General features: G+C 41.5%; 1 protein-coding gene across 2 annotated transcripts in view; it reads right to left on the minus strand.

Moving 5' to 3' along the window:
• Positions 1-23844, minus strand: part of LOC101910707 (BEN domain-containing protein 5) — a 965145-nt gene that overhangs the window by 201636 nt on the left and 739665 nt on the right. For both annotated transcript variants that reach the window (XM_055814853.1, XM_055814852.1), the window contains exon 8: positions 818-932. In XM_055814853.1, the coding sequence (XP_055670828.1) occupies positions 818-932 (115 nt within the window). The remainder of the gene's footprint in view (positions 1-817; positions 933-23844) is intronic.

Consider the following 23844-nt stretch of genomic DNA (forward strand, 5'->3'; position numbering starts at 1 on the left):
TCCACACAATAACCCAGTCTTATTCTGCTTAGCAATGACATACCTAATTAGATCAAAGCCCAGGGTAGCCTGGCTAGAGAGTGTATTGTGTTATTTAGTCTTGCGCTGTAAGCAAAACCTCATACAGTACATCACATTTCTCAGGGGCTTCTCCAGACAACTATGTGGTACATATAATTGCCCCCACAAACAAATCATCAGCTAATCAACTGCTTTTCATTATCACCTCCAGCAGCGCATTTATTTTGTAAATAAATGCATTAAGAGCAAACAATTATAGGGAAAACAAAAGATTATCTGAATACGTTCTCAACAGAGGAGGTGGTAAAGTAGTAATTCAAATACTAAAATGAAGCAAAATTAGCATAGGGTGGAATGATTATCCCATTCCATGTATCCCTGTCTATTACAGTACAATAATAGACTGAAATCTGTGACTTTAATGGATGATCTGGGTAGTTGAAGGGAATGTGATTGACTGACACATTTACACAGAGGCTGATGAGCAGCATAATGAATGCATTTGTAAAACACAGCTAAGGTCTAACTCTAAACTGACTTGAACTCCCACACCTAGAGCAGGCTTGCACAGCAGATACTCTGCTGTCTTGGAGATTTGCTCTTTACCTCCCAAAGCAAGAAAATTTGCTATTGAGCCCCCTTCCTTGATGGGAACTTCAAGGGAGCATACGGCCACATAAGAACCTCCAGTTTAAGAGGAATTAATTGAAACAAGTCATATAAGATTCAGTGACAAACCAGTGCAGGGTGTATAAGGGAGACATAACAATATAGAGATTCATACTCCGCACCATACCTGTAGTTTCCTAGGTATACTCCATCAGGATTGAGCATGGGTGCAATCTTGAAGACCAGGTGGTCTCTCAGTACTTTTGCAATAGGATGCTGGCTCACAAGGAAATCAATTATACCTGAGAAAAATGAAAGAAGAGTTTGAAGAGGGGGGGAGTTTATGACATCACTGATTTCCAAATATCTATCTGAAATTTCACACACAGAAGACTGGAATGATCATTCTTGGTTCCTGGCACTGTTCCTGCTTTCAACAGAACAAACCACTTGCAATCACATGGCACCTGCCACCTTCTAAGAACTCCAGGAATAAGAACTTTGAGGATAAATACATTAGTCCATCCTCATAACACCAGTACAATATGTCAACATTATCAGACACAGTCAGGTTTCCACAGAGGGAGAAGTTACTGCTCATCAGCTGAGCCACAATAACATTTATCCTCCTAAGTGGTGAAATGAAGTAAAACCTACTAGTTTGAGCCTAGCACCTTACATACCCAGCACGCATACATGGGCACTCGCTGCAGCTCAGCTCATGAGTGGCAATTTGTTGAGCTGAGACACCTCAGATTTGTTTGAGCATATGCCCAGACATATCCTTAACAGATGAACACAGAATTCAGATCATTTGCATGTATAAAGAAATGTACAATATCTCACTAAATATGGGAGAGTTACAGAAACCCTGTACCAGGCACAGGGAAATTGGTGGATTGATAGACTGGAATTTATAAGGTCAGATTCTTCACTCACTTTGCACCCATAGAAACCAGGAGTAGCTCCACCTCATCAGTGAAGCTCATTTAATGTGGAACCAAGGCAAATGACATGGGAACTGAATCCTACATGCCCTTCCTTTGGGCACAGTCACAACACCAGACCCTGCAGAAGCTCCCTCCTCTGGGCCTTGTGCTTAGGGAGCGACTAAACATCTCCTTGCTCCAAGGCTGGTGCTGGGGCAGGAGTCAGGCAGTCTGGCAGTTAAATTCATTGCTTATTCGTCCACTGAGTTGATACTGACAGAACTAGCTTCCAGGGAATGAATGTCACGATAAATTGAGTTCCTGTGTAATCTTAGGACACCCACAGATAGGTCATGACAATTTGCTATTTATTGTAAGGTCCATCCTGCGAAGCAGGAACCATTTACTGAATTTCCCCAGAATAAATCAATGACTATGCTCTAGTAACAGGATAAAATAAAGCAGAGAAAAATTAAGGCCAATCATCAGTAAAATTTCCCTAATGGCGAACTCTATTAGACTGTGGATTTGTCTCTCCAGGGGAAAAGTGGAATCCCATCATCAGAAACATTTAACGCTGGACAGGGCAAAGCCCTAGGGAATAGATATAACAAGCAACAATTCAGCATAGGAGAGATAGCATAGGCTAACTAGCTGACTTCAAAAAAGCTGAATTTAGACTTGATTTTTTGTGATCCAATCAAAACCTGTAAAAACAAACAAACTAAAATCCAAGTACAGGCCAGGTTAAACACACTTGTTTATCACTTAGCTGAAACATTCACTGAAGACAGTACCAAAATCTAACATTCTGTACAACTCCTTGATTTAGCTTATTTCACAAGGCCCATTTTGTATTTCAAATACTAACAAATCTGAACCTGTGCTGCTGTTGGAATGATTTCTAATTTGCTGAGGCACATGGGGAAAAATGAGTCTTCCGAAAAAACGTCTAAAATGATCAAGGTATAGTTGACTCTAAACATCAGCAATTTTTTCATCTATTAGTGACTAAATCTGAAGAAGAGAAAGTCACTTTCAGGAACCAGGTCCTCCACTTGAGAAGAGACAGCCTGAATTTCTGAAGCAAATTAGCATATACATAATTATATTGCTCAGGAAATGTTTCTGCAATTACCTCCTCCCAGTGAAGGAAACCAAACATCGATCTGCTTTTTGGTTGGTGGTGTGTCTTTTGTTCATTATACAACAGCAAGAACACAAAGAAATGACAGGGACACAGTTGGATCCTGAATAACCAGGTTTCCTAACTGTATGCAAACATGAAAGGCTTAGCTATGTTAAACTGCTGCTCTAACTGTTTTCTGGCAGTGTCTAAAACATAATCCACAGTATGCACACCTGGAGGGCTCAAAACTACTTAAAGGGATACAATCCCAGGCTTAGTTCCCTGGCTTCTTGAGACAGCAGGCTGATTTTAGTTTTAACAAGCTTGTAACTAGACGCAAAACATCATCTCAGTTAATGTTTTCTAAAATACTTGGAAGGGTTAACTATTCAAAAATCAGTATGTCTGGAACATACTTTATCCAAGGTTGGGTATGAGCTTTCAAGGCAGCCACAATAAAGCTGTGTAAATATGGCATTGTGTACATGATCATCACTTCACCAAAGGCTTTGGTGGAACAGTTTTGACATGAGCTCTGGCAGCGCACCAAACACGTACTTGTGATGGCTCTTCACGTTGCAGAGAGGACCACAAATACCTCAAGGATAACATGACTGCTTTTCATTCCAGAGGTAACACAAGAGCCCAAACTCTCAAAGCTTTGCTCTGGCTGTAGCTGTGCCAGGGAAGGGGCTGGTCAAGGTTCTGCTCATTTTGCTCCTGTTATTAATGCAGCTTCACTCAACAGAGCTTGGCAAAGGCATCTTGGCATCTAGAAGATACAGTTTTCAGCTCCACGCAGGGAATTATTATTCCCTAACTAATAACGTGATGTGGAAGGCTGCATGTAAACGTGTAACGGGTGAGCCTCTGCTCTGAATGATTCACTGTGGCACAAGACACACCAGACTAAAGGGAAGAGACTGACCTTGCACACCCAGCATCTTGGTGGCAAACGAGACCCAGAATTTCCCGAGGTATCACCATCTATTAGGGGGTAGCGCAGCCAGGTTTACCCAATCCAAGGAGATTTAATTATTTTCTTATTTAGGAGACAGTTAATTAAATCTGAAGAAGTCTTACCCCATGATAGAAATACAAAGAGGGAGTTAAAGATAACGGACTCACAGAAGTCTAACCTGAAAGTAAAGGCAGATCTAAGGAACACAAGAGAAGCATTAGATGAAAGCATACATCTATGTATACGAACGTCACCATAAAATTATTGTAAACATCCAAATAATCAATACAATTAGCAAATAGCTTTGTCTTTCAGAGGAACCCAATAGTCTCTGGATCAATAATGTTTAAAGTAAAAACACAGATATCAGACTATTAAAAAAAATACCATTGCAGAGAACTTGGTTCTCCTGTTAATAAATCAATACAAACTACATTTTACAGCTTCTATAATCAGCAAGAGACATATCAGTGTATCTCATTAGGCCAGGGTTAAGAATTTGGCAGCAACCAAAGCCCATTTAATATCATTTACTTCAAGGCAGACATGGCAATACAACAGATGCCCTAATTTATTTGTTGATCTTTGTATTAAAATAACAGTTTGCTGGTAAACAGGAAGGGTAATGATGCCAGTCACCCTTGTTAGTGGCTAATAATTGCTTAATTTGTCCACTAATTGACCTGTGCTACTGTTGAAGCACTGGATCATGTTGCAGGGCATGAAGTAAACAAGGCCACTGTAATGTTACTTTAGAGAATGACTTCTGGAAATAGAACTACTTATTGCTATAAATTTTCTCTTCACAGATGAGCAGATTAATTGGTCTGCCAATTAGTCTGCTATTAAAGAAAAAAAGGGCTGCCCGCAGATTGGCTGGATCTTCGAACCACAGCCTCAGTTTGGGTCAAATGAAATAATCCAATCTGAATCAGTCACATCAGCTCTGAAAAATAAGACAAGCATTATTTAAAAACAAATCTCTTGGCTGGAGATCAAGGAAAATAGCCCAAGAACTAAGTATCAGCTCTTCAAGTGACTTGAAAATAAAATGGAGAACATGATGGAGTGGGTCTACTGAGGCACATTACAGTGTGGAAAAGTTCTCCAATTAAAAGAAGAAAAACAATATAGATTATTTTTGTATCAAGCTTACTAGAAAGTAATTAAAATCATTATTTTTCAAATAATAACATGCAATTATAGATGCTGCCTGGAACCAGAACAGCTCAGAAATCAGCATTCAGCCATGACATAAGAGGCTTATCTGTAGTCCACTAAAAATGAACCAAAGTCTAAAGACTACGTTAACTTCAAGGAGCTTTTCATAGTTGTGAGGGAAAGGAAAGAAAGAATTGAAAACAAGGAAAAGGGGAAACAATACTGACAACTGCGTGTCATTGGATACACAGTCACAATGGCTCCAAAAGTTTTAGCAGTTTTTTAACAGTCTTTCTTGGTAAACACAGCTTCACTGAAACTGTGCTAAATCAGGACTCAATCTCTTTTACTCTGAGTCACTTTTTTATCATTGTTCTTTCTTAAGGCTAAACTAATTTTCTCAAATTTTTCTGGCCTTCTGCAGCTCATTATCTCTTACCTACTCCAACACCAGATCCTGTGGCATCTCTCTGCCCACCCTAATCCAGCTCAAATTATCTACTGGTGCTTCACAAGCGAGTCAATGGTTCCCTCTCCTATAACACATCAAAGAAATCTCTGCTCACACAATTTCCACTGTTCTGTCTGGATGTTTCCTTAATCAACTGCCTTAAAGTCTGTTTAAACTTCCTGTGGTCTCTAACATGACCTTTCCACATTTGCTCCCTCCAAAGAAAAGCCCATCTTATCTCCTGTTTCTCTATTACCCCATCCTTTTACTCAGTTTGACAATATGTTTAATTGTATAACTGTATAATACATTTGCCCTGCTCCTATTACTGCAAATCTAATCACCACAGATCTTAATGCAATATGGCAACTGTTAATGCAAACATATCCTGGACTGTGTCTAGGATATGACTAGAAAGGAGCAATTTATATTTTCAGACCAATTTCCTAACACTGCATAGCTGCTGGTATCCTGCAGTCATCTCACATAGCCTGCAGGTTAAAGAGAATGTAACAATTAGGCTCTAACAACAATTGAATATATTTATTGTAAAGTAAATACAAGGGAGTCCTGAATGCTTATGCTTATACAAATCTATTGAAATGTTCTGTTAAAGGAAACCGAAACCAATGTGAAAGACACAATACTTAGAGTTTTGTGGAGAATAGGAAAACAAATATGTGGGGTTGGGCTTTTTGGAGAGGATTTTTTAATATGTTGAAAAAAAAAAAAAGAAAGATGACAGTTTATTGTAGCTGCTTGGCCCTACCTCCACAGACAAATACAGCACAAGCAGTAAACAACAGCAAGACATTGCTGTGCCACCATTTGTCTGTGATGGAGCTCTCCTTCAGCAAAGGGGCCCTTGTCTGTTCAGCCTTTGCCCTTTCTCATGGGACTTCAGAAAAAAAAAACAAAAAAAACCCAACACCCCAAACACTACACAGCAAAACAAAGCATGAAAAAGACAGATGAACACTCTTCCCTGTCCCCGTGTGGTGGGAAAGGTGACACACTCATGCTGAACCCTACCCAGGACAGATCACAGCAATTCTGTGCCAGCATGGTCTGTACAGAATGTTCATCCTGTGCTTCAGTGCAGCCCCCAGCACAGGCCAATAGACAGAAATGATCCAGTAACGTCTTAGCCTGAAGTGTTTCCAATATTCAACACAACAGCAAGGAAAAAAAAAAAAGGTATGTGAATGGTGGTAAACGAGCAGAGCTGACTCACAGCAGGGTTATTGACATGATCTAACATCATGCTGTCACTGAAATTATCCCTACAAAAGTTCATCACATAGAGTAATCCATAAGCACAAGATCATTGCAGATGCTGACTTTGCTCCTTCTCACAGGGCTGCTCCTCCTCTTAACGTGTAAAAGGAGATTGACAAACTCAATTGTTGGGTTTGTGGGGTACTTTTACACTATTTAGAAACACATTTTTGGGGGGGGACGGGATGGAGACAGATGGACACTCAAGGGTGCACAGTAATTTTAATATCAATACAGAAGAAATGTATAGATTTGGAATGTTCTGTAAATTGGTTTCCTTATCTTTCCAAAAGGTCTCTTTGGAATCCATGGGAAAAACAAAGCTTATTTCATTAAAATTGCAAAAATAATATGGGTGGGTGATGAAGGAGCACTGCAAAACTGAAACAGGCACCTAGTTACGGTGTTAGACAAGTGAAAATTTCTTGCCTGAAGTCTATCAGTCGGTGGTGTCCAGCTGTCAAACATGATGTATGTTCACATGCATATGCCTCTCTTTAAGCAGTTACTGCAATTAATGAGAGCGGGGAAGATCCAGAACATTGGCTTTTTTTCATTAACTCCCTCTCTGGCCATCCTCAGTACACACAAGTGCAAGTGAATTACTTACACCCTCAGAGGGATGCAGTACCATGCAGAAAACCTTAGTGAGTATTCATCAGATCCTAATTTTCACATCAGCCTCTGCTCTTCCCATTTCCTCTATGCTGATGCTCAAATTTCATCTAGCCTTCCTCCAGAGTAGGCTCAGAGGGAGCCTGCACAGGCCTATGAGTTCCACATAATGAAAAACAAGTTCTTAGAAAATGCAGAGAAGTTAACAATTTTTCCCAGTGGTTCCCATGGACAGGAAGCTCTCAAGGGAGACAATAGCGAAACAACACAATCACCCATGGCAAAGCACACAGGAGCCAACCAAGGCAGGTGAGGCTGTTAAGAGAAGGATGTGGTAGGTGAACCAGATACATTCCTGGTTATGGTTCATCTAAAGCATCCAGAAAGAGGAGGGCTGATTGATTCTCCTGGAACACCAAGCCTTTTGATTGCAGAACAGTTTGTCCCCAACTAGACAAGTAAATGTTTCAGTGCTAAAGAAGATCTTGTTGCTTGAGTATGGTTGGTTAAAAGCACCCCAAAAAGTCTTTAGGACCCTGTGGTCATTTCAGTGATTTTTTAAAAAAAAAAAAATAAATCTGTAATCTGTTGCTATTGTAAACAAAAAAACCCCAACAAACAAAACACAAAAAAACCCACAAACCAAAACCAACCAACCAAAAAAAACCCCCACAAAAAAAACCCAAACCAAAACAAAAAAAACCAGCAAAACACACACACCAAAACCCAACACAAAAACCCCAAAAAGCAATAGTTAAGTCCCTGGTGGATTGTACACATGGGCCCACTTCACCTATTTTTACAGAAAAGTTTCACATTTAACTTTAAGGATTCAGCTGTGATAACCTAGTTTATTAGGAGCACATCACGCTATATTATGGCTTATTTGTTCTTTTATTTACCATTTATTCTCTCATCTATTCTCTGCTGTAACTCTATGTCTCTTCAAAACACAGGATTAAAAGCAAAGGAAATCTCAAATAATGGGATAAAATGAATGTGCAGGAAATGAATGGGTGAATTAGATTACAGCAGATGAAACAGTGGTCTCAAATGCAAAATGCAGGGAGTTTATTTAATTTGTTACTCTTTTAAAATGAAAATATGCTCACTGACTTGAATTAGTAATTTTCCTGTTTCAAGATATGTTAGACCATTACAGCTAGGCCTGTTTCCAGAGCAGTGAAATAAATGGAAAACAGCCAGTCTCCCAGGGAACGCACTAGCTCACTGCATTTTGCCAGCCCAGTGAAACAGTGCTAATGTCAGCTCCAGAGAAAACCGTACTGCTGCTGTAGGGGCTGCATGCAAAGAAATTGATAATTACTAGCGACAAATACTTAAAATGGCAGAGAAAGGCACTATGGATTTTAACTCAAGTTTTAATGTACGTGGTAAGCACAGACAGCAATTGATTTAAAGAACATTTAAAAAATTATTGTTCCTGACCTCTCCCTCCCTCTCTTCTCCAGTTGGCATAGGGGTTCTACAAATAGTTATTCTGACATTCAGTGTAGCTGAAACACAAAACCATGTGAAGGAAGCAAGAGGTGGGAACAGCAGTCCAGAGCTTCCCAAACAGGTTCTGCCAATGTAAGAGAGAAGGACTGCTCTGTCAGTCACTGACCTGAATCAGTGCATCCTAGCCCCTCACCTCCACCCCTCCAAGTTTCTCAGATATATTCTTTTGCATGTAATGATGTAACTGAGGGGACTGAAGGCTCTGCTGGAGGACCACAAATGTGTGGCAGGCCTCTCTAAACAGATCAGCAGATCATCATTTGTGTGGACAGCAAGTGGCAGTTGCATTACTGCATTAGAGCTCTATAATTAAATAAGACTCCGGACAGTTTCATACCCTAACATTTCAACTGCTTTCCAGAACACCCAATAAAGTTATAAAAATCCTGTTGTACGGATACAGGAGACATTTCTGCCATTACAGCCCTATATTACATTAAGATTGCAAATTCAATGAAGATTTGGGAATATTTGGGCTAGTAAAGCATTCTAGGACTACTGCGTAGTAAGATGAACCATATGATGCCACTAGGCAGACGTTCTTGTCCATTTTAATGTGTCTATTGATTAAGAATGGATGGGACAGACTGGGATGGAAAACACCTTGCAAATTTTTACCTTACGTGGATATTCATTGTTTTCACACAAAGGAGGTACACTTATACCATTTACCTTTCATGTGGAGTAATTATCCCACTATTTTTACAAGATTTCTGAATTGTAAACCATACAGACATTGCCTCAAAACCCCAAGGAGTTCCAGACCATGGTGCTCCAGATGTGTTTCAAGCAGGCAGACTATGCAGAGAAATGGATATGACTGGAATAGTCAGCCACAAATCAACACTCTAGAAGTAGAATCAATTCAGTGCAAGAAGTTGGTAAGTGACGAGTGTTGGGATTTCCTATGTATTTTTATGAGCTATGACCCTTTCCTCAGGATTCACATCTGCTTTGGAGAATATGTGACTGCTGGTGCTGGGCTGGAGCACAACATTCTGATTCAGTACTGAAAAGTTATAGATATATCTTGCCAGTAAAATATAATTAAAGTTGGCATTCCCAGCAACTAGGATGCAGGACCAGGAGCCAGAATGCCTGATCTTGGTCTCTAGCACTGCTGATTTTTGGCAAGTTGCTACCAGTCTGCTATTTTAGTATGTTCAATTTGAGATAGCAATGGCCAGATTTGCAGGGCAGCAAAGCTAACATCTTTGAGGCCAAAACCAGCAGATGGATTTTTCAAACAAACTCATAAAGCTCAGTGGTGTTGACTGCATTCAGGAATGTGGCAAGTGACAACAAAAAGGGTTTGCTAGGTGTTGAACAAATTCTGAAACTTTTGTATTCTTACCCAGCTGTCACTAGGAGATCTGTGCCACTGACAGTCCGTTCTCTCCCCACTCAGCCCTAAAGCTGAAGATTTCCTACAAACCAGCCCTATAGAGGTAAAAATGGAAAGGCTTTTAGTAACAGAGACAACCAGTATTGCTGGTCACTACAGAAATGGAGGCTTAAGTACTCTTAGCTTTGCTGTTTTTTCTTCCAAACAAAATCGAGGAGCGTTCCACAAACCACAGGCAGTGCTCAGCACCTCAAAGGATCACCTGGGGAGGGTAAAATATGGTATTCGAAATTTTCCTGTTAAAATTGTCAATCAAAAAAAGAGAAAATCAAGTATTTTGTGAGGGCAAGTCTAGTTCCTCCTTGAGAGTTATCCAAGTACTTTACTTTAGCCAACGCCTGGTCCAGCCTGAAAAAAAAAACATTATTAAACAGACCTTAGCAGATTATGAGCCAACAAGGATTGTCTCATTACAAAAGACTGCCTAGGTCGTAGTTACATAACGTCATTCTGATAAAAGTCTCTTGTAGCACACCTCAAGATTTGCTCTGATACTTTGACAATTTAACAGCTGGAGACCCCAAGGAACCTAGCAGTTTGACCCTTTCTCACATTGTTGGAACCAGCAATTTATGGCCTCTGGACTAATTTTAATGCCATCGATTTGGATTGTGGGTCTTTTCAGACTTTAGAAAAAGACATAAAACAATGAGAAAAGCTAGATTCTCAACATCTTCAAACCTGGGGGTTCATGGCAGCAGCAAGCTGCTTGAACACTTGATCAGAGAAGCAGTAGGGTGTTAGTGGCACCATCCACCTTATCCTACTGCAGCTCTGAGTGCACAGACTTGTATGCTCTCTCCAGCAACACTTGGTACTCACTGAGTCTAGGTGGTACATCAGGTTAATCTCTGCCATTATTTCATGGTATCTGGCTCTCCTGTTCCCTACGGCAATAGGATCCCCACTAGCTTAAAAAAATTAGGCGAATGTAGGGTAGTAGAATGAGGCCAAGGGTGGGTTTGTCTGGTAAAAAGCACAAGATTGAACAGAGGGTAGCAAACTGCCTCCTGACCTCTGTAGTGATGAGCCCATATCTCAGCCACTTAATAACCCTGATGGCTGACATAGCTTGCTTAACTACAAACTAATCTTCCCCAGGCCCAGAGGGCAGTCATACAGTTCTCCAGTAGAACTGGCACAACAGCAAAGACCTGTGGAATTGACTTGAAAGAACCTGTCAGACTGTGACAGAGGGGACATAGCAGCAGCAGTGTACAGCTGCTGCAGGACTGCCTGAAGGGTTCCTAAATTCAGTGCTTAGCACAGACCGAGTGGGTGCCTTTGTTGGTTGGCTTTGTTTTCTTTAATTTTCCTAATATGTCGTAAGGAGATTGGAGTTCTCTTTGCATCAAAATGAGCCTACCAATACCCCCTGGACTGTATCTCTTTTCCTCCTGGGAAGAAAAAAAAATAAATGTTCCTGGAGAAATACTGCAGGGATCAGATGATCTAGCTTTATTAATAAATTACTTGGTATTTATCAGAATCATTCTAAAGATCTTGCTTCAGAAGATGATGTATTTGGTCATTGTTATTCAAAGTCTGTCCTTCCCGCAACTGTGAGTCCTCCAGACAGCTCTAAAAACATTTGCTGGATTATGGCCCTCAATTTTTACAGAATTAACTAATGTTAAATAGAGCTAAGATTTAAGCCTTAGAATTGAACAGAAATGTATGGGAGATCCCACCTTCCCTGATAAGCAAGACAAGAGGCCTGCAGCCCAAAATAGTGGCCTGATTGCAAAGGGGGAAAAATAGATACAGGAGTAGAAAAATCCTGAATGCATGAACTAGAGTTAAGCAGGCATGCACCTTGACAGAATTAAGTCAGGCATCCTTGCATTGTTTCCTGATATCCTTATTGACTTTCAAGACATCAGTCTTTTCACCATCGCCCTAAAGGGGAGTTTCAGCTGTACACTGATGGCTCACACGGCATTAGCAAAGAGGTAAAAAACTAGAAGCAAAGTCACATCATTCTCCAGCTTTCAATTTACAGCTATAGGGGTCTTGCAGGGAAAAAAGCATCTAGATGATTACATTATTGCTGCTCCATCCAGGACCAGGCTGAGCTCCCCAGAGTCTAGAAAATGACTGTTCTCTTCCCCTCCATGACAACTGGATATGTGGAGGTCAGAGACCCTTCCAAAGCCAGGAAGGAGACTGCACCACAAGTGCAGTTTCCAAAGTTGACTGCACCAGGGAAAAGATTCCCAGTAGCACTCAGTGATAAAAATAAACTTTTATGGACCCAGGGAAGACTAAGCAGACTTTGTTCTACTTGGGAAGCCAGTAAAGGTTGCTAGATTACAAGGAGAAGTCAAAGATGATGACACTTTTCCTTTCAAGCCTTTTGTTGAATTGTTCCATCAGGACTTTGAGCACTTCTTACGTCCAGAGTTACCTTTTCACAACCTGGCAGCACTGCCTTCCTCTGGGGACCAGGAACATTTGGGTTTTCAGTGTGCTTAGTTTAACACAGATGGGCAATGGGAATGGAGGGAAGGACTAGTTTTATCTAACACCTCCCTTGGGAGCTTATCATAGAGCATGTTCTGCATGTACAGTAAGCACAAGCAAGCAGCTGCTTGTGCCCTTAGACTTACCACGTTAACTGAGGTACCAATAAGAACTACAGAAGTCTGAAGATGGATAGATCAGCCCAAGCAAAGACTGTGTTATAAACCAAGGTGGCAAAAGGTAGATTTCTCTGGAGAGAGATGGAGAATACATTTACATATGAAAACCTAATACACAGTGAAAAAGAAAAAGGGTGTTACATAAATAATGCTAGGGAAGAAATGAAAAATACGTATTTTCAAATGCACTCTAAAAATGGTTTCCAGCATCTGCAAATGTGTTGCTCAGTCAAGCAAAGACCCAGAAGAAGCAATAGGTATGAATCAGGCAGGCACACAAAGCTGCGTGATACAGACACAAGAGGGGCACTCGGCAAGTTAGTCGTTCACAACTATCCTTTCCAGTTTCCTTCTGCTGTAGAGTGTTGCAAAAGTACTTTGAGGAGCATGTCTACGGATTTGCCTTGACCTTGAATAACCTGTAGGCACTTGCTATTGGCCACTGTCACATGGGAGCTACTCAGCCAGCCAGAACTCTATGGTATGAAAGTAGAACATGTATTTCTGGAAAGGAGCAAGAGCACATGGGGAAGGAGGTGCCCCACAGGTGACGTGATGCCCTAACACACCAGGTCTCTCAAGGAGATACACATACACGATTCAGAATCTGAGTGAGAGGAACTCGGGGAAAAGCATGCATTGCATTTTCTTGTGCTCCAGCTCAGAAGTTTAGTCCCCTCAGCTGAAGAGAAGAGCTGAGGTGACCACTCCTCAGGACTGAACCCCAGCTGCTCACTTCTACTAGAGCTGATGCTTTGCCATTCATATATGAAGATGGCATTTACATACATGCAAACATTCTCCAGATCCTAAGAATAGCAACTGACAGTCTGCCCCTATAGGAAACCTGCACAACTATTTGTCCTTATTTCCCCTATGGGGACAACTGAAGTGATCGTTTTCTGTTACTCCTGATACGTGAAAACTTACACTAAGCCAGCTGTAATGGCACCTTTTGGCTGCTTCATTGATTTCCACTTTACTAGGTTTGCAGTTTATACTGCTCCACTTTTATAGGATTTTCCTGTCCTTCCATTCAAATCAACTAAAAAGGCACAAGGCAGTTTGCCTGTTTCCACTCGGGCAAAGTCACTTGTAAGTCTCCTGTAGTAAAGCAGGGTGCAAAATCAACAGATGCTATGCAATGCTGGTGTTACCCCGTAAAGCAGGATTTCTAAAGTGGACAACCATCAGATTCCATAAACAGAGAAAGAGAATCCTGTTAAGTTGGTAAAGAGCTGCTTTACGCTTTCCTGTGGTTGCCTTCTGGTCATGAGAGAGGCGAGAGTGGCGTCACAGCTGTCTTGCTCTATCCTGAGACGTGGCTACCTTTCCCCTGAAGCTAGTGTGGGCTCTGCTTGCTTTGGGTTTGCACCTCAGAAAGACATCTAAAACTACTGCACAAGCAGAACCAACAGCATATGAGAACAAGTAGATCTGTATCTATTGCCCACTCGATACAGGGAAGCTGGTAGTAGAGCCTGAGCAGTTCTAATCAGCAAAGAATAGAAAAAATTGAAATGAAACACAGAAGTCCATTTGCATAGCAAAGTCTGTAACTTCAGTCTTGGCAGACAATGAAAGCAGGGACTATACGCAACACCTGAACTAATTCTGGGTGACTCGCAAGCTGACCAGAGGCAGGAGGGGAAGAACAAAAACCTCATCCTCTGGGAAGATCTGATGGCCGAGAAAATGCTGGCTGCCTTTGAATTTTCTCCCCTTGAATCCGAGATGAAAGCTGTGTATCTGCAAGTTGCTTCCAGTGGTGCTGGAGGGGACTTGTTGGATAGCTGCTTGCATTGAGCTCCAGCAGGAAAAAGCAAAGCTTTTTTTCTGTGGTTTATTTATTTGTCTTAAAGAAAAAACAAAAGTGACCACATCTCTACATGAGGAAAAAATTTGCAAAAGCTCTCCTCTGCCCCTCACCAATGGAGACAGATTCTGTTCTTTTATTTACACTGCATGACATCCAGGCAAAAATAAGCTCTACAGAAATAAATTAGGGCCACTCCCTGTCAGTACAGATGTGCTCCTTTGCTGCTAAGCAGCAGAATATGTTGTAAGCCCCCACCTCCCCTCCAGAGAAAACATTGCTGTGAAAATGGAGCCGCAATGCAGATCCTAAAGGTGATGATAATTATCACTGAAGAGGAAATATTCGGAAAGCAAACTGTCCTCACATGAGTAGGGCCACCACAAGCAACTGACATCTCTGCTTGTGAAGAGGTAAAATTCTCCAGGAGGGTATAAGTACATGTTTCCATCTGAAAAGCACAAAGCAGGAAGTTAGAAGGATACAAATTTCAGGGTTCCTCTAGGCATTAATGGGTTTTGTTGTTGCTGTTTTAGGAAAAAAACCCTACAATTTCCTGAAGAATTCTGTTTGGACACAATCTTATTGCAGAATCTATTTTGAAGCATATTAAACTAAGAAGGAGTAAGACGCTCTTGTTCTAGAATAAGAATTGCTCAAGAAATGTTCTATTGCACTCTATTCACAGCCTGCCTCAGATGCAAATGAACTAGAGTGCCAGCAAGCCCTCAGACAGCAGCTCTCCCCAAGCACTTTGCAGCAATGGGTTTAAACTCTGGCAGCACCGTGACCACATAAGCTAATGTCAAGGTGCTATTTCGCTCATATCCTTGGCCATTAGGAACATTGCCAGGAAGAAGAAAAATCAGAGTTCACATGTAACCAGGGGCGAAGACTGTCTAACTTTCTGCATTGAACAGACTGAATTTTAACATCTTAAAGGTAAATTTAACTTTATTAAACAGACTCTTTTACTGCATGAAAGATACAGACATCAGAAGGAAGAGGTGCCGCTGAACATGTTGGACAAACTGGGAGCCTAGACTGACATGTACATTGCAAAAGTAAGGGTTTATTGAAAAGCCACTAGAGGGGTATGTTAGCTGTGATGGCAGCCACTTCCTAGCTGCTGTCTCCACTGCAGGGCAGGCAACCTTCCTGCAGGGAATCTGGGGGTCACTTCCAAGGGGTTTCCAGTTCTGACCCAGGACAGCAAAGCTTGCCGTTCCTTGCTCCTCCCCAGGAGTAAAAGATAGACTCAACTTCAAAAAGATGGCACCTAGGAGAAGGGTCATGGCATTTTTCAGCTCTACTCTTGATTCTGCAACAACCTGTCCTCCCATGTGACAGAAGACTGTTAAAGCTCAGCAAGGCTGAATGGCTTCTCCTGTACTGGGGAATTAGCCTCGCTCCTGTTCTCCCTTTGGTGTTATGGCACCAAGCACTGGTGTTTGTAAGGGGATTGGCTGCAATGGTGATCAGTGCCACACAAAAGCCACCATAGCATTAGAAATTTAAGAAACATGAAAACTGAAATCTTTCAGTGATTCTAGAAATAGCTTCTTTTGGGTACGTGGAGGCCTGGGAGAATGAGAACTTCCCCTGTTGTTGTTGTCTGTGACACATCTGTTCTGTAGTCACTCAAAGATTCAGCTTATGCTTGACCATAACATAAGGCAGGGTCCAGCTTTATAATATTTTGCCTACATGCTGTACCACTAGCTGAAAATTTTGAAGTAAACTTTGCTAAAAGACCTACAGACTTTTCCTCCTTTTTTAACTGAACACTGAACCAGGTTTTTAGGTTTCTTTGTTTCTCCCCCAATCCCCAATTTTTTCCTTCAGTGATAAATTGACAAAAAAGTAGGGAGAGAAGAAAAAAAGAGATAAAGGGAAATAGAAGAAAAATAAAAGTGAGCTTGTTCCAAATTTCAAATGAAGCATTCTCTTTGAAAACCTGTGGCATTTAAAAGAAAAAAAAAACCAAACAAGTCAACTATTTTTCATCCATCTCCAATTACCTTTTACATTTAGCAGCTGCAAAGACTAAAAGCATCAGCTCCAAATCAGAGTATGTATACCAAGGATGTATTATCTTTTGCTGAACACGTAACAAGTAATTGTACACTTGAACTAACACTATAGGGCACTTCTGGAAATTGTCACTTAGAGGCCACACCTGTCACTAAGGAATCAACCTTCCTTGGGAGGACAACTTTTTAGAGAGCTGTGTCCCACTGTCCAAAACCACCCTAAATCCACACTTCCTGCATACAAAGTATTTAACAGAAGTTTGCCCACGCATTAGGGTCCCAGCAAAGCAGCTTATGCCTGCATTTCTTCCTAGATAAAATTAAGCAGGACTGATAAAGAACGTGTCCTCTCTTGGCTGGGGCATGTGCCCCACTACCCCTCCTTTCCATCCTCAGAGTGCAGAGAAGCAGGACTGCATTGAAAGAACAAAACCAACTACCTCTAAAGGGCTATTGTCTGGGACAGGAGCCTGCTTTTATCTCAAATCCCTTCTTCTTACTCTCCAAACAAGCTTTATGCCCTTTTCTCTGCAAACTGCAGAAGTCAAGGAGATATACCTCTTATAAACTTGTACACAATACCTTGCAATAGGCACACACAGAATGCATGAGCAATCTGTGCAGGGGCAGAGGAAGAATTTCACCCTGGTGCCCTTGTGTCAAAGAAAAGTTTCCAGCGGCCAAGTCCTAGTCATACATGAATGTTGGTTCCTCAGAGCAGCAGCTATAGCAAAGCAGAAGGAGCAAGAAGGCAAGTGCAGGGCACCTCAGAGATAAAAGAAGTGAAAACAAAATGAAAACAACAAAAAAATAAAAATCAATTCAGTTGAACTGAGCTAGGGCAGGCAAAGAACAAAGGGTCAGAAGACAAAGCCGGAAACAATAGACCAGCAAGATTAATATCAGTTGTGAGGAAGATCTGGGACACTACTGAAGGAGAATGGAAAAGGCTTAAAGAGAAGTATAAAAACTAGAAGAGATTCCTAATTGTGAAGCCTGACATACCACTACAGCGCCTGCAGCTAGATCAGTACAGATCTCACACACTGCTGCACTTACAGAAGGGGCTTCATCTCACAACTTGGATTCCTTGAAATTAATGATGTTCACCTACTAGGAGCTGTTTCTTTTTTCATTAACAACGGAGCCATGCAAATGAGATCTAAAGGCAACCTCAAACTTCCTGTGGTCTTTACGTCTCTCTTCTAAGTTTTGCATATTCATGCCCTGGCCTAATTCAGCTAGAGCAGGACTTGAAGATTTCTGCCTGGGATTACCCCACTAGCAACAGATTATCCAGTACTGTTGGACACATGCATGCAAAGTCCAGTTTGGGGAAATGTGCATGCATGGTACACTCAGCCAGTTGAGTGTTGCACAGCTCCAGACTCAGCTGGCAACGTCATGAGCAATGTACGAGCTAACACCTCCAGAGGGCTTGCTTTCCCATGTAAGAAGGTCTGTTGCATGGGCACAATGCCACTCCCTAAAAGTGCAGGACTTGCTGCCCATGGCTGTACAGAGCAATACACACAAAAAGTGGTCCTGACAGAATTGATAACTGGGAAGACATGGATAAGCATCTTGAAAATCCACTTGGACTGCGATTTCTAGTGGGAAAACTGGGCCATATTAAGGAAAGCCAAGTGACCATGAAGTGCAGCTGAATCAGTATTTTGTCTTTTTCCTACCCTCAGACATCAGCAAGGTGCCACAGTGGGCTGCCACAAAGATGATGTGCTTTGGCCTACAGGCACGTTGTTTAGGGCTGGAAGGAAACGACCTTTAAGCTAATGTTACTCAAAAGTATGAGCAGTCAAGAAACATTGCAAACCCAGTATGTTTAAGAGATTAATTGGGCAATCCCACCCGGAGACAAAGCAAAATTGCCTGCTGTTGTATAGTGAAGGCTTTCTCAATTCTCCCTCTTGAAGACCAAGAGCTCCTTTAGCTCTCTGATTACTGTAAAGAGGATTAGTTAACCAGAGGTAGTCAAAGGCCTGCCCTGGGCAAAGGGCAAACTGAATCAAAGCAAGCCACTTGACATTTCTTAGCTGCGTAGGCAAAGTGGACCTTGTTGTCCCAGGGGTGAGGAGTTAGGACTGATCCATTCCTCCTACTGGAAGATGCACAGTGAGCATGCAGGGCTAGGCCTGGGGGATGAGCCTGCCTGGCAAGTCCAATTTTCCTTTCCCACTACTACTGATAGGATGGAAGGGATATGGCAGCAACTGTTGCTGTTGGTGGGAAGGAGGTGTCTCAGTTATGCAACAGCCTTCTCCACAGATGACACAACTCTCCTCTCTGGGGCAGCCCAGATCTCCAGAGCCCTGGGGATTCCTTCTTCTTTTTGAAGACTGCAGCCCCCAGCCCCTGCACGGCCCCTCTACCCACCCTTGCCACTATCACACCTACTTGTCTTCTGTGCAGGGGTTCCCTGGTACATGCACTCTTATGTGGTAAGAGTGTGAATCACGTAACTCTATAGCCAGAGAAATCTAACCTCATTAAAAATTTCCTCCAGCTCAGGAAAAAAAGTGTATAACCTCTCTTATACCTGCCTGACACCACAGTGAATTGATTCAAAACCTGTGGTATCTTGTAACAGCTAATATCACTTTCGGTAGCAGAAATTCTTCTAACGGTCTATTTACATCAACACAATTTTAAGAGGAGCTTTTATTTCCATTACTCCAATATGGATGTTTTATATTCTCAGAACAACCTCTCTCTCTCCTGGGATACTTCACACTAAAATCCTATCCAGGAGATTTACAAGGGACAGACAATAATGTTTTTCATGTTGCTTTAGAAGTCAAGGAGAGTGTGTTTCCCTTTGTATTAAAGCTTAGGAGCTGCACACTTAAAGAAAAAAAAACATCTTAGTGAGAAGGATGAATGTAGTCTAACAACTTTAAGAGAGCCCTGCAGCTCATTTTATAGTTGGGCTGTTGAATTCTGTTGTCTTTGTCTGCTTCTCATCATTTGGTTTCCTGAACCCCTAATAAAAGAGACCATGAACTGCAGCTTCTGTTCACTATGTTGCCTCACTGCTTCCAAGTGCTAAGCTATGGCTAAATGAACAGAAGAGAGAGTGATCCCATCCTCTCCTGCCACAAATTATGCATATCATCTTAAATATGCAGAGTACCATTCATTCTATGGGAAGATTTTGCACTTTTTTTTTGACCATGAGCAGTGACCTCTAGGGTGGAACTGTGAAATATTAGATGCATTTTCCTATGGATTGCAGCCAGAAAGAGGAGGTTTGCAAAGGATGCAGCAAATATTGAAAGGAAATAGAAGCTCTGTCTCTTTGTACCTTTGGGGTGGCAAGAGAGTATAAAATTCCCATAAAGTGGAGCTTCTCTTTAGCTCAGTCCTCTTCAGTATTAGTAAAGCAGCTCGCAAACTGAAACAGTGGCAATGGCCCCCACAAAGGGCATTCCTGCACCAGAGCGCACTCAGAGGCCTGCTGCATAGCCAAGGCAAAACGCCCTCCTACGTACAAAGATGAATTACAAACTACACCTTTATCCATATGGAGGCATTCACTTTGAGCCTGGAAGTAGCCAGGAGAACGTAAGCTTTTGCTTCCACTCTCTTTCATCTAGCAGAGACTTTGCAGTAATATAACAAACATGCATGCATAAGATCCCCACTCTCTATGGAATCCTATTTTCTTTCTTTCTCTGGTAGGAAATATAGCTCAGAAATGAAGATTTGGCTTGCTAGAAAGAAGAATACAACAGATTAAGTGAGGTTAGAATGGATGCAACCCATGCATTTATTCAGATGCAAATTCAGTCCAATAGGAAGCCTGGCAGATGATGCCCTCAGTCTTCTCAGGGCCCCATCAACACCACAACAGGCACTTCCTGGGTTCAGTGTTTTTCTTTAGTACAGCTGCTGTTACCAAAACCATTCTACACCAACACCTACAGAAATAATTTATTTAGGAGAAATTTATCCCCTGGAAACTGCTAAGCAAGGTCATCACCTCTGTTACTTCAGAAGGGTTCTTTTCACATGTAAAGGCTTCATTAGCTGCATTTACTCTTGCATTTAAAACCTGCCCTGTCCTGTCTTTCAGTTACTATCACTTATGCCCTACTGCTCAAAAGATTTTTGCTTAGTGAAGGAAGCAGAAAAGGAGCTTTTAACCCCAACAGTTTATTCCTCCCCTTTCTTCATAATAAAAAACCGAGGTTTGTTAAAATTCCAAGTAGGAGCAATAAGTTTCAAAATTACTCTTTTTACACATACAACTGCCTTTCCCACAATAAAAAAAAACAACAAACCAACACAAACTAAAACAAACCAAAAAAACCCCATGGTAGCAACTTCACCCTCTCACTAACTCGTTCAGGTATCCTGCAGGATCAGATTCAAAGAGCTTGAAGGCATTGCCTCCATGAAGTGAACTAGAAAACTGCCACCACTTTTAAGAGGCCATCTTGGAATCTGTCCTTCACAGCACACAGAGCAAATTTGTCACAGAGAGCAAGTTCAATTACCCACTATCCCAGTGAGTTACTGTGCAACAGCAGGACTCAAGACAGCTAGTGGAAGATTTGTTTTCAGGTAGTCTGTCCTCTTCTACCTCATCCTTTAAACTTAAAATCAGAACTTGTACAAAAGTTTTCAGATTTTTTTTTCCTTGCCCTCTGCTGGCAAGAGGTTGAGTGTTAAAAACACAGACCATGAGGGTTAAAAACACAGAAAATCAAGAGACATTGTCCAATATAGTCTGGTTTTTCATTTCATATCATCTGATTTAAGGTGAAGCGAGAGGGAGCATTCATTTAAGCAGCTGTAATGAAAAAAGATTGATTGAAAAGTCATCTTTGCTCCATTTCTTATGGATAAGAGTCCCAGGTGTCTGTTTTCCTTATATTTTCTTTTTAATGGCTGTTCCCTATTCAGCCTATAAGCTTCAAGGTCATCTTCAGGTCAAATTACACTTAGCAAACGATGCTCAGCATCTGCAAACCTAGCTCTGGGATCCCTCTCCCTCCCCTCTTGCACTGGGTCTTCCACTCTGGGCTCCCAGCTTGCAAAACTGTATTAAAGTAAAATGCTTAGGGTACAAATTTTCTTTTTTGCATTTAGATGGCATGGTTGATGCCACACTGGGAAATGTGTTAAGATGACAACAAATGACGCCCTACTAGTAGAACGTGCTAAGTCAATGAAGAAAGTACATGTCTAACTACATCTAGACATTCTTAAGCTTGCCATTACTGACTGCTGGCAAAAGCAAAAGCACGCAGGACAAATTTAAACATGGCAGTTGCCATATGCCTCCTACTACTCTCCACACACACAAGTAGTGAGGGTCAGTTGCTTATCTCCCACAAAGAAAATAATTCCAGCAGTCAAAGAAAGTAAAATAAGACTGTAAGAATAGTGGGGAAAAAACCACAGTCCTGTTGTCAGATCTTGGATAAAATCCAACGCTTTGGAAAGTTGGCTTATCACCAGTGTTTAGAGGGTAGGGACTCATGCAAATTTTATACACATGTATCTTCTCACACTACATACATATTTAAGCGTTATTTGACCCTATCTGTAAGAGTTAATAATTTACTTGCCTTAACAGTATAATGTGGAAGACAGAAAATAGCATTTGTTTTCTCTAGATAAAAATACTGTGTGTTGGGGGGCGGGGGGGGGGCAGGGGGGGGTATTAGCAAAAATATCTATGACAGGAAAGGAATCTAAAACCACATCTTCAGATTTCTGAGGGATTTTTCTGAACAGCCCATGAGAGATGAGTTCAAACTGTAACATGAATTAGCAGTGTTTGTGTTGCACTATAAAAGCCCACCAGGAGCAGCAGTGATTTCAGCCGGTTAGAAGATGGTCTATAAGAGCAAAGTGAAAACAACAGTCCTCTTCGTTCTAGACCCTACTCTTACTTACTCATCGCCGAACATGACACAAGCATCAATGCTCATGATGACCATCACAGCCTGAGGAGGAGAGCACCATCCTACCTTTGGATGTAAAGGGTACTCATGTGAATATACTCTCTAGTGAATAGCTCTCCATCTTTGTCCCTGAACTTCACAACAAGAAGTTAAGAACTATCAGGGAAACTTCCTAAAAAGGCTAACCTGAAGCATTGTAATAACTCTTAAAAGACCAAAAGAGAAACAAAAGGTTCTTAATCCATCTTTCTATGAAGAGCCCCTCTGGGCTTTCGCCTGCCTTTTAAGGAAGTGAGCTACAGCTCAGCAGCTGCACCATGTGTGAAATATTACAGCACTTGTTTTTAACTGCTGGATGAGGTGCCTCATGATTCTAGGGAGGCCTGGTTACTGCTGCAAGCACTCCAATGCTATAAGGAGACAGAGGTGTATACCCAAGTTTACAATACTTGCACATCTGCAGGAATACGGGGTATTTTTATCCAAAATTCAGTTTTCAGTGGATTCATCATAATGAAATACAAAGAAGGATGACACAGAAACAATAAAGCTCTGAATGGGAACATGACCTTGTGGTCTTTTCCTACAGGAACATAAAGATCCTTGCTTAGATTTAATCTGTGGATAAAGTGGGACAAAGGGCCAATAGACAGGACCAAGTATACCCTGATGTATCTATCCTAGCTAGATAATTTGCTTCTCAGGGTATCTTGCCTAATCAAAAAATGGAACATGTAATGGGGAGCTTCTGTCAGGACCCAGGAAGGTGGTGTCTGGAATACACATAACTATACAAACTTCGCAGAGAGCACGCCAAAGAGGTCATGAAGAGGCTTGACTAGTTCAAAGACAGGCAGAAAAATAAGTAAGGAGTTAGTTTTGAACTTAGAGCTTTTAAGAGGAAGACAGAGTCTGAACTGAATGAAACCCAAGGTTGACTGAAAAAATGAAGAACAAAAAAGAAAGCTTGTAACTCATTATCTATTCTCCTGTGGGCTGATTCTCCAGGCCTGGGCAGTCACAATTCTGCTCTTCCATATACAAGACGCTGCTTGCACCTGAGGAATTTTTGGGATTAGCTTCCATATCTTAATACTTCAGGTGGTAAGCATAATCAAACATTCAAGAAGAAATCTCTCTACCAAGAAAAAAATCCTGGTATGTTCCTTATGCACTGGGCTGGCATTTGGATATTAAAACTGCAACACCTAACTCTGCCAAAATGCTTCCCAAGACTCCAGAAATAAAATTCCTCATTGTGCCTTCACTTAACCACCGAAGGGGTCCTTTTTATCCCTTCTTTTGACCCTCCCACACAAAAGTTTCCAAAGATGGAGCAA

The sequence above is a fragment of the Falco peregrinus genome, chromosome 10, assembly GCF_023634155.1.
Source record: "Falco peregrinus isolate bFalPer1 chromosome 10, bFalPer1.pri, whole genome shotgun sequence".
Lineage (NCBI taxonomy): Eukaryota > Metazoa > Chordata > Aves > Falconiformes > Falconidae > Falco > Falco peregrinus.